Source organism: Mastigoproctus giganteus, chromosome 3 (genome assembly GCF_048544385.1).
Source record: "Mastigoproctus giganteus isolate SK-2022 chromosome 3, ASM4854438v1, whole genome shotgun sequence".
Classification (NCBI taxonomy): domain Eukaryota; kingdom Metazoa; phylum Arthropoda; class Arachnida; order Uropygi; family Thelyphonidae; genus Mastigoproctus; species Mastigoproctus giganteus.
Genome location: NC_143577.1, coordinates 155,247,265 through 155,265,325, shown reverse-complemented (window position 1 = coordinate 155,265,325; position 18,061 = coordinate 155,247,265). Strand labels below are relative to the sequence as shown.

General features: G+C 34.7%; 1 protein-coding gene across 1 annotated transcript in view; it reads right to left on the bottom strand.

Annotated features, from left to right (window-relative positions):
- The window catches only part of ATPsynC (ATP synthase, subunit C), a 128,479-nt gene that overhangs the window by 60,454 nt on the left and 49,964 nt on the right, over positions 1-18,061 (bottom strand). The window contains exon 3 of the mRNA XM_090370729.1: positions 790-852. Coding sequence (XP_090226855.1) covers positions 790-852 — 63 coding nt within the window. The remainder of the gene's footprint in view (positions 1-789; positions 853-18,061) is intronic.

Below are 18,061 nucleotides of genomic sequence, written 5' to 3'. Positions count from 1 at the left end.
CTGATATGTGTCCAAATCATCTGAGGGCCTGTGCGTGCTGCTGCAAACACATCAACCTGCATTCTAAGCAGATGATGCTTAGAAAGCTCTGCTGTGTCGTATTCCACCAGCTTTGGTGGTTTCCACACCAGTCACACATGGTTTCAGCCCCAATTTGCTTCCATTTCCACATCACATTACCAATCGTCAACCCAGGGATCTTCAGTGCCATTAAAATATCACATACAGACTGAATGCTTATGTGGTACCCTACTGTCACATTTCATGCCTGAAGTCTTTAACTTCATCGATCACAGTATCTTGCATTCATGATTGTACTACTGTCTCTGCAAAGCCTACTAGGCTATTTATTCAACAGACCAGTAATTAAGCCAATAGTTCTTACATGAATAATAATGGTCACTCTATTTCTTTTGAGAAATGAACTTGTTAACAACATTAATTTTAGCTGGCAGACATACCCTAGTTATAGTCCAGTTTTTCTTATTACAAAAATGCAACCAGTTTCCCTAACAGTGGTTCTCGAATAAAACTATATCCTTTTTGAATGAGAGCACCATCTAGTGGGTCACCAGATACTTGAATCCCTGACAAGTCCAAGGTGATCTCTAGGATAACCTTGGATTTATCTCTAGGACTGCCACTCATTTCTTCAGTGATTCCATTTCATCTAGAACAGAAGAAATCATCAGTTCAGTTAAGATTATTTACTGGTTTCTTGTAGGATTAGCTTGTTTTAATAAGATTTTATTGTAATATATTAAGGATAATTTTTATTTAAAATATTACCTCTGTTCTGTTGATGAGAGGAGAACACAGTGGTCTTGCTAGATTGCGGGCAGTGAAAATAGCCTGAAATATGGACAACTGAGTATTAATATTTATAACCCTTATACCAAGAATTTTTCATGCTACACTATGAAATTAAATTTTATAATACAGTGGAATCTCGTTAATACAAAGTTCAAGGGACCTAAATTTTCACGTTTTGTAATAACAAGGTCCCCCAAAAGTGTCAAAATTTTACCGTTATTTATTATTATTATTTTATTTATTTTTTTGGTACATACTGTTTATCTAATAATAATAATAATAAATAATAATATCAAAAATAAAATAATAAAAATAAACACAAAAGCCTTGTCTAACAATACAGTAATAGGAATAACATTTTTTAAAGATTTTATTTTATCTGTATGATAAACTAAGAGAAAAGCAATATTAACGGAAATGAAAATATTGTACAATATATATTTTGATATATACAATATTTTAGTATCACAGTAAAAATAATTACAATAATTATAAAAGGAGACATACAAACCATTAATTTTTTAATAAATTAATCTAATTTAAAGAAAGAATCCAATGTTGTTTGCACAGATTTTGTCCTATATGCATTTTTAACTACGGCACAGATGCTATCAAATGCAATAGTTGTTTCTCGATCAACGTTACTGCAGGCCAAGACATTATCTATTATGTTCAATGCATTTTGGGCATCTTTTTTAGATGGCAGTGTGTGGACGTCTTCACTTTTGCTGTTGCTGGTAACAAAAACAGCATCGTTTTGTTTGGTACCCAGCAGCTCTTCTGGTATTGGCGTTGCAATGGTAGCAACTTCATCATCCACCTCCACAAACTCTTCAAATTCATATGCTCCTTCAAATTCCTCCAGTCCTCACTGTTGCTATTACATTTGTCTGCTGGACCATGTTTTTCGATGATGTTCTCTCTGAAGCCACTCTTTCTGAAGCGGTTGATTATTACACTTGATGTAATACTTACCCAAGCAATAACAAGATTACGGAGAGCATCCAAGACATTCCAATTTGGCTGCAAATTGTTCCCTTCTATGTTACAGATTAAGTACCTTATCAGGCGGGCTCTAGGCTCTATATGCTCTCTTGAGGTTATAAATAATGCCTTGATCCAGTGCTTGCAATAAACTGGTGGTATTGGGGGTAAAAACAACAGCCGTATATTTGTCAACTTAAGTGTCTCGGCCGAATGTGCTGTATAACGGTCTAGAATCATCAAAATGTTCCTTTTTTTCTGAGGCCATTCTTCTGTCCAATTTTGATAACCAAGACTGAAAAATTTTGACCGTAAGCCAAGCACTTCTATTGGCCTCATAATCACAGGGAAGTTGGTTAACTGCTTTAAAACATCTTGGCTTGGAAAAGTTACTAATCACAAGTGGGCATACTTTTGTACTACCACCTGAATTGCAGCATAACAGAACAGTGGGTCTTTGTTTACTTAATTTTCCACCATGACAAGACTCCTCGAACTGCAAATGTTTTGTTTGGCAGCAAATTATAAAATAAACCTGTCTCGTCGAGATTAAAAATATCCTTTGCCTCATATTTTTCAAGGATGGACCGGACAGAACACAACCAGTCTGTAGCCTTTTCTTTGTCGACTAATCCAGACTCACTGCAAACATTTCGCAAAACCAAGTTATTCCTGTTTTTAAATTTTTGGAGCCAGCCACTGCTGCATTTGAAGTCACTAATCCCATGTTGCTGAGCTAGATAATTTGCCTTTTCTTGCAAAATCGGACCTGATATTGGCAAATCAGATGCATGCATTTGTTGGTAGCACTCAAAAAGTTTTGTTTCAAGCTCCTTGTGTTTTGCACCACAAATTCGTTTCCTGTTTTTCATCACTCCAGTGTCATGCACTTCAAGCCTTTTTTGATTTTTCAGTATTGTAGATAAAGTAGGTAAAGGGATGTATTCCTTTGCAATGTCCGTTTTGCTTCTTTCCATCCTATTGGTCTCTTGTATAATTTTTAGTTTAATTTCCAGGCTTAATTCTGTCCGTCTACATTTTGTCGCCATAACACTGCTAGATAAGATTTTATATAAACAAATTTTAAATTAATTTAAAGACAAGTTCCAAAAAAGACGCCAGCTCAGATAAAATGGCACAAAAAATAGATTGCTGTATACGATAGCAAAAGACACTTTGAACTGGGGTAACAACTGTAACTGACCTTATTCCCATGGAGAGCGAGGGAGGGCATGTAAACAACTTAAAACTTTTTATTCTTTTGTTAATTTAACAACTCATCCTTCAGAAAGATGTTTTTCAGAGTGCACTTGATGTTGTAGCTGCCATAAACTGCTTTCGTTTACACAAAACTAATTTCTAACAAGTCAGTGCCATCCTTTGGGAAGTAGGGAGCCAGGGGCAATAATCTAATTGCTCTGCCAAGATTTGTATTAAACATACAAAATGACAATATTTATTTCTCATGGGGTGAAAAAGAACTTTGTAATACATATTAACCGAATTTTGTAATAAACGAATATATTTACATAGAAAAGCCTATCCTTTCGCAGGGGAATGGTATGTGCTTCATATAAACAAGTACTTTGTATAAACCGAGTTTGTATTAACGCGATTTTACTGTAATATATTAATAAAATTCCATGAAAATTTAATACATGAATAACTGCTATTTTAAGGTTTACTGAATGCATGCTGCTGAATTTATTGAAAGCAAACTGCTACTAAATCTTGCTAATAAAAGGAAGGCTTGCTAAGTTGCTTAATACTTTTATTTCTTTAATTTTTAAATAACTGGATGAGTGGTAAATATGCAAGTAACATTCCCATTTGAAAGGTTTTATGTTGTGGAGTATCTGCAATAAACTATTAAAAAATCAAAACACAAAATTAGCTTTAAGGAATGATTTACTTGTGTTGGATTGAACTACTAATTTATAAATAAACACAAATTCATAACAAATAAAAACAAACTTTGCTTGATGCATCTTTCTTATAATAGTAATATGAAATTGTTCTTACTGTTGTTTAACAGAGCAAGAGGACGAAATTTACAAAACTTAATACATTTGAAAACAATCTTATTCATAGAATGTTCCCATTATTCCCGTTGTTCTCATTATACATATATGATGTAAAATCATTATGCATTTCTTTACATTTTTACTTCTGACAGCATCAACTCTATTCCCTGTACTTGTTCAACAGGACCAGTAATCAACGCCTACAATAAAATATGATACCTAACTACAGTAGCAAAAAATTTTCTTTTAAGCTCAAAATTCAATTTGTGGTAAAATAACTGAATTCTTTTAAGAAGAATTTAGGTATTTTTTCCAAATTTGTTGCTTCATAACCATCATAAGCAGGTTTCATTATATATGCTCTGTCAAAATACACAAACTAAAAATACTTGTTCAAAGTAAAATTAGGTTTGGTTCATTTTTTCAATACTTTTCTGGTGTAGCGTTGATATAAAAGAAGGTGAATGGTAATAGTGATTAATAGCCAAAGACTACAATAAAATTAGATAACTGATTACTGCAATAAATGTTTTCCACAGGCTTGAAATTCAAATTTTGGAAAAATACTTTTGTTTGCGTAACCTGGAAATGCACGCATTCCGATTGTAACAAAATTACTTGTACTACACCTCACAGATGCTCATTTTTTTTTTTTCCCCCTATCAGGATACCAATGCTTGACCTTTACTAATGCATTGCAATACTTTATTTTCGGTGAAACAAAACTTTCATTAAATTAAATTTTAGGAACTCCTAGAACCATGAAATAAACACAGCAAAATCAACAAATTAATTAATGTTGTACGGCAAGGTGTTATTCTGCTCCTATGAACCTTACTACCCCTATAACGAAACAAAAAATAAAAAAATTGTCTTTCACTACCTTAATAAAATATCAGTGAATGTTCCAATATGCCTAGACAATAACAGAAATAACCTACAGTTATAATATACCCCTATCAATAGCAGTGATTATTTTGCTGTATTTATTTCTTGGTTTCAAGCATTTTTTTTATAATTTAATTTAAAACAATAATAACGTTTTCATTCCCCATAACTTTTATTAATTCTGATTAAAAAAAAAAAAGTTTTATAACCATGAAACTATTACTCTTCCATTCTGAGTTTTTAACACTGTTCAGTGGCAAAATTTCAAAATTACGCATTTCCAAACCATGAACAAAAATGTTTATGCAATCATTATCTTTGGACTGCAGGCCAAGTCAAGAAATCAGCATTGTTTGGTTCCTTCATAAACATCTTAAGCAGATTACACTGGAGTCATGCATCTAGTCGGGTACCCATGAGTTATCAGCAGTATGGGTTATTAGGCCTTCAGAAATTTTGCAGTTCACGGGTTGGGTGCAGTTCCGGTTTTTGAATGTAAATAATTTAATATAATAATACATTAACTTATAAAGTAAACTGTTTTCATTAGTTCTTCTAGGTAACATTATTTACAAAATTATGAGTTGTGTATTGTGTTTTTTTCTTGTTTGTGATTTTAATTACACACAACACTATTACACTACAGATATCTTCATAAATTGCACACATTTGAAAATATATGATTAGTTTTAAAGATTTAAAATTATTTTTTAACTCTATTCTCAATAGTGCTTTGCCAGACATAAAAAGAAGACACAAGACTCATAGGTGTCCTCCTGAATTATCTCTGATTATGATGGTTGGTTGTTGAGGATTTTAGGCCTATCAGAAACTTAGGCCATATTGTGCTGTATATAATGTCTGAAAATTGAGTGTTCTGTGGTTGATTTGTTTGCTGGAAACAAAAAAAAAAAAAAAAAAAAAAAACCACAAGTTTTTGGGAGAAAATTTTTTTTTTTTTTTTTTAGGAGCATTAGCAACTAAGGCCATATTGCTCCAGGCATGTGTGGTGGTCAATTCCCTGGCCTTTCCGCATTCTCCATATTTGGTGGCTCATGGGCTCGAACCCCGGTCTAATCAAGAAGCCCGGTCTAATCATGGGCTCGAACCCCGGTCTAATCAAGAAGCATGTGCTACGCACTGCTGCTCTTGCCCACCTGGCTACGGAGGCGTCTTTGGGAGAAAAAACCATGCCACGCTTGCCTGAGACTGGCTAACTCAGCCACGTTGTAAAAAAAACCACAAATTCCTCTCATTATTGACAAGATTCAAATTCAGGTCTTTTCCTCCAGTATGGGAAAGACAACGATTACACTAACTGTGCTACCATGAGGGCTCTGAATATGATGTTACTGTTATTATGTTGTTATATTATATTGGTTCTGATTATGAACTTTGCAATCAGTTCTACAGATTAGAAATTGAATCAATAATAAAAATGAAATCTTTCAGCATAAAACTGAAAGAACATTAAAAGTTTCCTCAAAACTGCAGATATAAAGAATACTAACTTAGAATAATGCATTCATTGTGGTAAATTCAAAATTACTGTATAATTTAAGTAGCTTATCATCATACATTCAAAATCATCTGCATTTTCATTTTTTACTGTCCAGATTTAATTCTCATCTCTGCCAACGGCTCCAGTGCAGTAAGCGAAAGTGTTTTCTGCATCTGGATTTCTCATCAAAGCAAGAAGTGTATAATTGAACCAAGAAACTACTGATGTCCTGTTTCCACACGGTAACTCAATAAAAATTTGCAAATTATTATTACAAATATGTTTACTTTTTTATTTATATATTTTTATGTATTATATACAATACAATAAAATATTATTATTATTGATTTACTTTAATTTAAAACTAACTATGCATTATTACTGATGTGTAAAAAATTTAATAGAGAATGTAGTTTGAGAGCCAGTTGCAGGAACAAACAATACAGGTAAAGTTTCTGCAGGTAAATGGACCCGCATTGTTTCCAGGTGTGGGTCTACTGCAGTAGACCAGCACAAGACTAAGGCATTCATTAGAGACTTGTATGAATGTTTCATCCTTTTTTATTTATACATTTCTTATTTTTATGTATTACATTTCATGTAATGCAAGTATCAATTTATCCAACAAACCTCTTAGAAACTCAGAAAATACAGAGTTTTTTCAGTATTTTCTGAATGATACACATGCCTGTACAGTATTGTTGGCAACTGTACTCTTAAACACTGGATTAAAAGGAAATCATGAACGAAATTCTCTGTAGCAGTGTTCTAATATCTTTAACAGTACACATACATAACTAAATATTAATCTGAAAAAAGCTTACTGTAAGCTATCAAGCAAATTTTATCCTGCGCAGTTTTTTTTTTTTTATTTCCATTCATTGTAAAATGATATAGCCTAGAGATAGTGCTTTCCCTCACTTTAGAAAGCAATAAATATTTGATTAATATAAAAATTAATACAAGCAGTTCCCGCTTTACGAGGTTTTTTTTTTCCACCTCAAGTATCAACAAAATCAAAAATATTAACATTAATTGCAAAAAATGAATGTTAAACATTCATAAATGCTGCATTTCAAACCACGTGCGTAGCTATACAATACAGTGTACCCCCACTTTACGATATTAATACACTCCGGAGACACCATCGCATCGTGAAAATATCATAATGTGAACCCAATAACACGATTTTTGGTAATTCGTTCCAAGACCTCCGAAGTTGAAAATTTCGCTATATAACTAAACTATTTATCTCTCTAAAAGGTCATTTTTATAGTGTAAATTGTATTAGTTACCAATTCAAATCATTAAAATGCACTACACTTTAATCATTATCACATGTTCTGTTATAAGAATCAATTTTGAATGCCTTTGTGATATTTTTATAAAGCACATTTCTGGAGGTCACGACCATAAAACAGTAAAAACAATTTGCACTTTCCGGTTTATTGGGCTTTTCTGTTAATACAAGCAATTATAAAAGGATAGTAAACTTGATGTTATTGCATTTGTGAAAATACCGATAGCTGGAATTGTGTGGTTTTTTACGTTATTATGGTGAAATGTGTTTCCTCTTTACTGAAATTTTCAATCATATAAAAAATATAAATTTTCAGAATTTTCTCTTCATTCCTTTTTGTTTAAGCTTTGTAAACTTGTTACTCCGTGCAAATCATGATAGTTGCAATTTCACTTGCGCATATCGTGTTAGTTGCAATTTGTGCATTCCGTTTAAAAAACGCTTATGCATGCTATGGTGAAATTTATAAAGAAAAGAGAAGATTATCTTGGAAACAAATGCCTCTTGAAGCATTCCTGAAGAAGACCACTCCTTGTGCAACAAACCAACAACGAGCGCCTAGCCAATAGTGAGTGACCAATGAGTGTGCATTTATTCGATGAAGAATAAGCATTCTTTAACATTTTTAAGTCATAAATAATTTCTTTATTATTATAATTTGCTTGATTTTATAGGCTACGTTTTCATTTCTTTGGATAAATCAATCATTGTTTAAACAAACTATTTAGCTAACTAATTTCATTGTTGAGAACGTAACTCCTGTTTTTAACATTATGTCCACGGGAAATAAATTCGGCCCTTTACAAGCGCATGCTAGGAACGAATTAACTCGTAAAGTCAGGAACTACGTGTAAACAACAATTAATTTTCAAAACAAATAAATGCACAGAATGACAACTCTAAATACATTACTTACAATCAAAGTTCAAAAATATGAACCAAAACACTGTAGCCTCCCTCGTTAACAATTTAGTAAAGGTCATTAAATTCAAGACAAATAGAAAAGTATGGAGAAACACTGTCACTTAGATAGATGACAGACTGATTGTGACACAGCATTACACCCCAAGTGTTTTTATGTACAGTGTAGGAATGGCTATGTTTGTATGCAATTTTTCAAACAAAAAATAAAATAATCATAATAATAAAATCAAATAAATAAATATTAATAATTAATTATGTAAACAAAATATATAATATTTATATAACATAACTATTAAGTAAAAATAATAATTAATAATTAAGTAAACAAATTTGGTAAATTGGGGATTTCATTTGGTGGACAGTAGACTATTGTGATTAAGACTATGACAGTAATATATATATACTACAACACAATCTAAGCCAGAAGGCAGAGACTATGATAAGATCAAGTTGTATTTGTTTAATTGCAGTCTCCAGGGTTTCCCCTATATACTGCTGTAGCATCTGAAAATGCAAAAGGCCAAGGCCAGCAAGTGTGTGTGTGTATGTAGGTGTGAAAGTATGTGTGTTGTTATATTGAGTGTTGGCACTTGGCAACTTCAGCAGGAGGCACATCCAGGTCCCCTGACTTCCAACCTTGGCCACGAGGAAGTGCATCAGGGTCCACTTTCTATCTGAGACACTTAATGGGGCTATCAGGCAAGCCTGGGTGCCCCAAATTTTGAACTGATAGGAAGATAGGAAATAGAAGGTTTAGTTAAGGAGATGGAAGGGGAGGGAAAGCAGATAGAAGAAGGGGAAGAAGCCAACCCCGAAAATGAAGAAGTTAGAAAAGCATGTTTAAAGTACAAGACAGAAAAACCATCAAAATAATTATTTACATGGGCATCATTTCACACGTTTTTGTAAAAACAAAACAATACCCAGCAGGGCCTAACCAGCTTACCAATACACAGCAATTAGTCATAAAAAAAAAAAATTTTAAAAAAGACCAGTACATACCAAATACATAACACTATTTACATTTATACAAGCATGGCTAACACTCAGCAGAGTGAAGATCACAAACAGCAGAACAGAAAGTTATACACCAAAATAGTACACACAGTTGCAATAAGCACAGAGTGAAAAACAAAATGTCATTACACCAATGTGCTAATTGTCGATAACTTATGTTTAGTTATTATTATGATTTCCAATATTCAATAACCATTTCCTATGCTTGAACAATTTCTCTGCAAAGTCAGAAAATGCCATAAAGTTCTCTCTACAAACAATAAACCTTGAAATATCATCAGGCATGTAAATAGTTGTTAACAATCGCAATTCATTCCTAATATCAGAATAAGTTACACAGTCAAAAATGAGGTGCTCCACTGTTTCAGGAGGAACACTATGACAGAGGAGATTAAGCCAAACTCAAATGAATATAATTTATAATTTAGGCTCCCATTACCTGTAATTAGGAAGGTTACGAAAAGACCTGGATTAAACCAGGCAAACCAGTTTTTATATTCAGAGAGAACAGGAAGAAATTTGTTGGTGATTCTGCCAAGATTTGAGTCAGTCCAAGAACTTTGCCATTGACTTTCATCAACTGGTGAAATACCACCACTTTGCTTATTGGAGGCTTGAAGTGGTGAAACCCATGTTTAGTCTCTAGAGCAAAGTTTCCGGCATCCCCCTCCCCCCATACTTCTCCTTCAACCCATGCACGGTATTAAGTATTATAGGTTTTGATACCTTTTGTGTTTGGGGTTTTCATAAAAAAAAAAAAAAAAATTCTAAGTCTTTTAAATGTCCTCTTTCTCCAGCAGCTCCAAATTATAAGTATAATCACCCACACTAGCAGGGAGAGCTTTCCGAAGATGATATTTACTCTACGACACAGGCCTGCAATGCAGTGGTAGACTACGTTATACGCGATCAACTTACAGCAAGAAGGAAAAAATGCTGCACTTGAACAAGATATTTTACTCTTGATTTTTTAAGGAGTCCTTATGTGCTGTAATGTAATAACTAAATCGTATGTATAGCTTAGCTTAATTTTCAGCACTCACCTCATAGTAATCCACTTAGCTGGTGGAGAGATTTACCACATACATAGTGGTTATAGGATTCTAATAACTTACAGGGATTATGGGTTTAAAACTAAGTTGTGGGCCACAAAAATTTTAAGAAAGGAAAGTGCACCTTCCATTCTATGGTTGCCTAATTTAATTAAATTAAATGAAGAAATTAAATAAAGAAAAAATAGAAGCTAATAGTCGCGCACGGGCGAAAAAAGAGAGCGTGCTTGTGTTATATACGGATTGGGTTCCCGAAATGCATTTCACTGCACGTGGAAACTTAATGCATGCTAAATTCCAAATGGGGAGAAATTGGCTGGAATCTTTTTGTTTAACACGGTGAGTGATGTATGGCGCTTAAACCATTGGATGACGAGGGCTTCGTTTTCAAGGATTTTGTAGCTAGAATTTAATTTAATTACTGTGATGGCTGAATCGATGAGTGGGTTGTGATTTTGAGATTGGACGTGTTGTGTTAGTTCTGTACTTGCTGAATTAGTTTTGAAGCTATTAAAGTGGTAGTATGCACGCGTGTTGGAAATTTTTGATGTCCCAAATTTTGCTGTTGTACTGCCCATGTAACATGCTTGGCAGTCTGATTGGCATCTGATCAAATATATAATGTTTTTGTAATCTTGTGTCTCGTACTCGTGTGTTGTCTTGTATGAATTGAATTTGGAACTTAATTTGTTATAAGATGTGAATATTAATTTGATATCTGTATTTTTAAAAATCTGTTGAAGTCTTCTAGCGTATTGTTGATGATGTGGGAGCGCGATAAGGGGGTTTATGTATCTTATTCTTGTTCACGTGGTTAATAATTTTGTTTGGGTTATTAGTGTTATTATGAACTTTGGTGATGGTTTCTTTTATTAGTTGTGATGGGTATTTTCTGTCGAATTTTTTGGTGAGGTATTCCAATTCTACAGATAGGTCTGTTTGTGTGTGGCTATATTTTACAGCATTGTATATCTGGTTGTATAGAACTGTTTTTTTGATGTATAGAGGGTGGTGTGAGTGGTAATGTAAGAATTTACCTGTATGTGTGTTTTTTTCTGTATATTTTGGTGCCTAAAGATGTGCTTATTTTGTATACAGTGAGGTTTAGAAAATTAATTTTATTATCGGTTTATTTCAAGGGTAAATTTGAGTCTTTCATGTGTTGTGTTGAAGGTGTTCAGTAAAGTATCGATGGTGGTTCTGTTGCCTATTAAGAGGACGTCATCTGCATACCTCATGTATAGTTTAATTCCTGGGGGAAAGGATTGGAGAATTTTTTCTTCGATAGATGCGAGGTAGATCTCTGACAAAGGGGCAGAGATACCGAGGCCCATGGGAAGGCCGAAAATTTGTTCGTAGATGTTATTTTGGAATTTAAATTGTTTGGCGTCAAGTAATAGTGATGTGAGTTCTAAAATGTCATTAATGTTTAAGTTGGTACGTTTTGTTAATGTGTCGTCTTTAATTAATAGTTCTTTAAGGGCCAGTAGCATGGATTCGATGTGTACGTTTGTGTATAGGGAGACGACGTCGAAGGACGCGAGAATATCGTTTTCAGATATGGTTATGGAAGTTATGTATTCGTGTGCTTGTTTAGTATTATAGACCCTGAACCAAGAAAATCTCATTAAAGGTGAAATAATTTTGACGAGGAATATGGATAGGTTAGCATAGGCGGACTGTTTATAGGAAACGATGGGCCTTAAAGGATAATCTTGTTTACGGAGTTTGACTATTCCAAAAATGTGTGGGAGAATGTTACTGCGTATGCCTATTTGCTGGAGGGTATGTAAATTAATTTGTTTGTTGGCTCTGAGTCTTCTTAGGATCCCATCAAGTTTATTTTTAAGCTTGTTAATGTTAAACGTGTTGCAGGCTCTGTATGTTGTTGAATCTGATAAGATGTGTAACATTTTCTTTATATATGTGTTTTTGTCCATGACTGCGATGGTATCCCCTTTGTCTGCCTTTTGTATTATAATGTTTGGGGTTTTCATAAAGTCTTGTATGTGGGTTAATTGTTGTTGGGGAATGTTAGGTTTACTAGTTAATTGGGAGTTAAAAACAGCGTTAGTTTCATGTATGATTCGATATTTATCTGGGTGGTTTGTATTTCTATCATGGCGTCTTTAACTGGGTAGTTGTTGCTGTTAATGGCGAAATTGAATCCGTATTCTAGACTGGCAAGTTCGTTAGGGGAAAATGTTTGTGTAGAGATATTAACAACTGAGTGTGTGGGGGTTTTTTTGTGTCTCATGGTGAGTGTATCCCATTTCTTGGAGTGCTTTTGGGTAATCTGATTTAAAGTTGCTTGAATTCGTGTGCTGTTCTGTTGTACGTAATCGTACCAAGTCGTGGGGGTTAGTTCTCTTTTAAGTTTGAATTTAAGGGTATGTATTTGATCTAAAAGAAAATATTTTTCTCTGTATCTTTTTCGTAATTCGGCTTTAATTATGGCAATAGAGACTTGGTGTATGATAAAAGGGTATTTTTTAACAGTGTTTTTGGTGCAGATACGAGCAAAATTGGGGATTATGTCATACGTGGGGCATTTCTTTAAGAATGTGATGTGGAGTTTGTCGGAAAAGTATTTAACTAATAGTTTTGTGAAATGGAGTTTCCTATCGTGCAGATCTGAATGCATTGGGGAAAATGTGGAAATCATAGGCGTGCGGAAGAGGTGTAATGTATAGTTAAAGGATTTGTGTTAAACTGACTCTTGATTTTTTAAGGAGTCCTTATGTGCTGTAATGTAATAACTAAATTGTGTGTATAGCTTAGCTATACTAAACTATACATGAGGTATGCAGATGACGTCCTCTTAATAGGCAACAGAACCACCATCGATACTTTACTGAACACCTTCAACACAACACATGAGAGACTCAAATTTATATTACGTTCTTAGCGTTTTTTCACCAACCTTTCATGGAGTAAAATTAAAATAAAATAAAACAAAACAAATCTTGATAACTATATTTACAATAACCTGTATTTACAAAATTAACATACGTATTACAATATTAAAACACAAGATTAAAATGCATTAAAATATACTAAGTTAAAAGCGATAAAATCCCGTAGCTTTCAAAGGCTACATTATGAACAATAAAATGCATTAAAATATACTAAGTTAAAAGCGATAAAGAACCATAGCTTTCAAAGGCTCCAGCCTTCTTCTTCAGCAGTACTCTCTATTATTCAGTACACCTTTAAATATCAGCAGGGTAATGGTAGGCATCACATGTTTCCATTCTCACGTGTTCCGCTCTCTTGCATTGTGGAACCGGAAGTGGCTCGAACGGAAGTCGTACGGAACCGTTCATCCTTTTTTAAGATAATAGTCTCTAAAAGGGGGTGAATCCGTACACCCCTATCCCTATTAATGTTGGTTGTAGAGCTGATCCGCAAACTCTCGAGCCACTTACGGTCCCAGAACCTATGCGCCCGATCCCTGAATGTTATGTAGGGGAGGGAATGTTATGTAGGGGAGACAAAACGTCGTCTCAAAGATCGTCTGGGGGAACACAAAAAAGCAATAAGAAATGCGGAATATGACAAGTCCGCCGTGGCCGAACATTTTTGGGAGAAGCAGCACCAGATCTCCCCAGACGAAGCCACTATCACCGATCGGGCGCATAGGTTCTGGGACCGTAAGTGGCTCGAGAGTTTGCGGATCAGCTCTACAACCAACATTAATAGGGATAGGGGTGTACGGATTCACCCCCTTTTAGAGACTATTATCCTAAAAAAGGATGAACGGTTCCGTACGACTTCCGTTTGAGCCACTTCCGGTTCCACAATGCAAGAGAGCGGAACACGTGAGAATGGAAACATGTGATGCCTACCATTACCCTGCTGATATTTAAAGGTGTACTGAATAATAGAGTACTGCTGAAGAAGAAGGCTGGAGCCTTTGAAAGCTATGGTTCTTTATCGCTTTTAACTTAGTATATTTTAATGCATTTTATTGTTCATAATGTAGCCTTTGAAAGCTACGGGATTTTATCGCTTTTAACTTAGTATATTTTAATGCATTTTAATCTTGTGTTTTAATACTTTTAATATTGTAATACGTATATTAATTTTGTAAATACAGGTTATTGTAAATATAGTTATCAAGATTTGTTTTGTTTTATTTTATTTTTACTCCATGAAAGGTTGGTGAAAAAACGCTAAGAACGTAATATGAATATACCCAACCTCAGAGGCCTATTTGAGGAGACTCAAATTTATCCTCGAAGTAGAAACCGATAATAAAATTAATTCTCTAAACCTCACTGTATACAAAATAAGCACATCTTTAGGCACCAAAATATACAGAAAAAAAACACACATACAGGTAAATTCTTACATTACCACTCACACCACCCTCTAAAAATCAAAAAAACAGTTCTATAAAACCAGATATACAATGCTGTAAAATATAGCCACACACAAACAGACCTATCTGTAGAATTGGAATACCTCACCAAAAAATTCGACAGAAAATACCCATCACAACTAATAAAAGAAACCATCACCAAAGTTCATAATAACACTAATAACCCAAACAAAATTATTAACCACGTGAACAAGAATAAGATACATAAACCCCCTTATCGCGCTCCCACATCATCAACAATACGCTAGAAGACTTCAACAGATTTTTAAAAATACAGATATCAAATTAATATTCACATCTTATAACAAATTAAGTTCCAAATTCAATTCATACAAGACAACACACGAGTACGAGACACAAGATTACAAAAACATTATATATTTGATCAGATGCCAATCAGACTGCCAAGCATGTTACATAGGCAGTACAACAGCAAAATTTGGGACATCAAAAATTTCCAACACGCGTGCATACTACCACTTTAATAGCTTCAAAACTAATTCAGCAAGTACAGAACTAACACAACACGTGCAATCTCAAAATCACAACCCTCTCATCGATTCAGCCATCACAGTAATTAAATTAAATTCTAGCTACAAAATCCTTGAAAACGAAGCCCTCGTCATCGAATGGTTTAAGCGGCATACATCACTCAACGTGTTAAACAAAAAGATTCCCGCCAATTTCTCCCCCAATTGGAATTTAGCATGCATTAAGTTTCCACGTGCAGTGAAATGCATTTCGGGAACCCAACCCGTATATAACACAAGCACGCTCTCTTCCCCCCCCCACTATAGCTAACTGAAGACGAGGAATCTTGAAAGTCGCCCGTGCGCGACTATTAGCTTCTATTTTTTCTTTATTTAATTTCTTCATTTAATTTAATTAAATTAGGCAACCATAGAATGGAAGGTGCACTTTCCTTTCTTAAAATTTTTGTGGCCCACAACTTAGTTTTAAAACCATAATCCCTGTAACCACTATGTATGTGGTAAATCTCTCCACCAGCTAAGCGGATTACTATGAGGTAAGTGCTGAAAATTAAGCTAAGCTATACATACAAGATATTTTATTATTATTAGCCATATGGTACAAGGAAGCCTGAGGCTTATGCTGCACTAGCCAAAAAAAAATTCCCGAGTTACCCTGAGAGAGAGAGAGAGAAGTAGAAAGGAATCGCCAAAAAAGAGAAGGATGATGATATCCAGCTCAAGACCCTGGGTGGGCCAAGCCCATACTCACCAGATGCCCATATAACGATTAACCCTGGAGTCCCAAGCCCAGCAGCATAACAAACAATGGGTATAAAAATACACAAATAATACATTTTAAGTGTGGAGGGTTTAATACCCCACACAGTACTAGTAATTCTGATTATTTTGCTAGTCAGAATTTTAATTTTCTGTAAAACATATTTGGCGTGCCCAATCAAGTTAATACAATCATCCAAAAATAAACCAAGGTATTTATAAGATCTTGTAATTTTGATTGACTCCCCATCAAGTCTTATAGTAGGAGGTCTGTTAATATTAAAGTTTCCCTTTAGTAGAATCTGCTTAGTCTTGCTAAGCAGATGCTACTAAATTGATTTGCAACAGGAAATGTGATTCATCAGACCAGATGACCTTCTTTCAATCACTCAAGGTCCAGTTTCGATGCTTGCGTGCCCATTGCAGGCACTGTTGCCAGTGAACCGTGGTTAGCACGGACACTCAGAGTGGCCTGGGGCTATGCAGCCCCATTTTCAGCAGGGTTCAATGTACTGTGTGTGTTGTGACATATTACTCCCATCACCAGTATTCCTATTACCGGCAAGGTGCGCCACAGTCACCCTTCTGTTTCCACGTACCATCCAGAGAGCCTTTGCTCACCTTGAGTATTGATGAGCTGTGGTCATCAATACTCAAGGTGGTCCATGGGTTCCCCCTCCTCAGCCCACTTTCTGTAAGTACTAACCACGGCTGACATTGGGCACCCCCACCAGCCGTGCCGGATATGTTCTGATCCAGTCGTCTGGTCATTACAATTTGTCCTTTGTTACTCTCACTTAAGTCTGCTGCCTTTCCCATCTGAAGAACAAGAGTAACACTGATTAACGGAGTTCAGTATCAGTGTTTTATGTACCGTGTCCCAACCCACACACGCGTGCCGCAGTTCACCTGCAGTTGCTTCAATTTGCATAATGACTCATTGGTCAAAGTTTTGGCTCATTGGTGTATACACATATACACAACAAACACACTTGTGACACCAATAATTTAAACTACACTATATTTGCCGTCTTCAACCAATATAATGCAGGAGGCTTGATGCTGTTACAACTAAGATGGCAGCTTCCTATAAATATTTTCCCTCCACAATTTCCCGCTTAAATGCCATATCAGAAAATATTAACCAAGAAGATGGCAGACATTCATTTTGCTTAAGCAGTTTGCTGTGCTAGAGCCAAAAGGTTAAAAATAAATATCAGGCCTTCAAATGGTGGAACCACATAGAAAGGAATGCCTTATCCACCAGAAGCCTTCCAGCAGTCCAAAATTCATAATAAAATAATTGTCCAACTCAGAACTTGAGCGGGACAAATGTTTTCAGAAAATAAAAATTAGCTTTCAGTAAAAGCAAGGATTAGTTAATGTCAGCCAAAGAACTGGGTACGAGAGTAGCCTGTGCGGACGCAGCTCTTTTACGCGCTTGGAACAGAGAAGTTTTTCCTGATTTATTAGCTTAAATTGTCATATTAACTTATTTCTAGAGTAGCTTTATATTCCTAGTTACGATACTTAGTTTAAAGTTTAACTTAGACAGAGATTTTGTAGGTATTACTTAGTATCGGTAACTGTATCAAATCCACGTGTTACAAATTGAACGAGAGGTCTTTTTTTTTAACCAAATTTAGTCGATTTATTAATCAATTGTTATATTAAATTATCTTCTATAAGTAGATTATAGACCTAGTCAGGATCCTTAGTTTATTCTAAATTGAGATAGCGAGATTTGGAAGCTAATCAATACTTACGAGTCCGTAGAAGTACCGTTCGTGAATTCCCGCCATTTTTACACGATAGCATAAGCTTAGTGTAGTATAGTGCATAATATAATATTGTCAATTAAATTGTACTTTTAAATCTATATATATATATATATATATATATAACAACTTAATCGTAACAAATA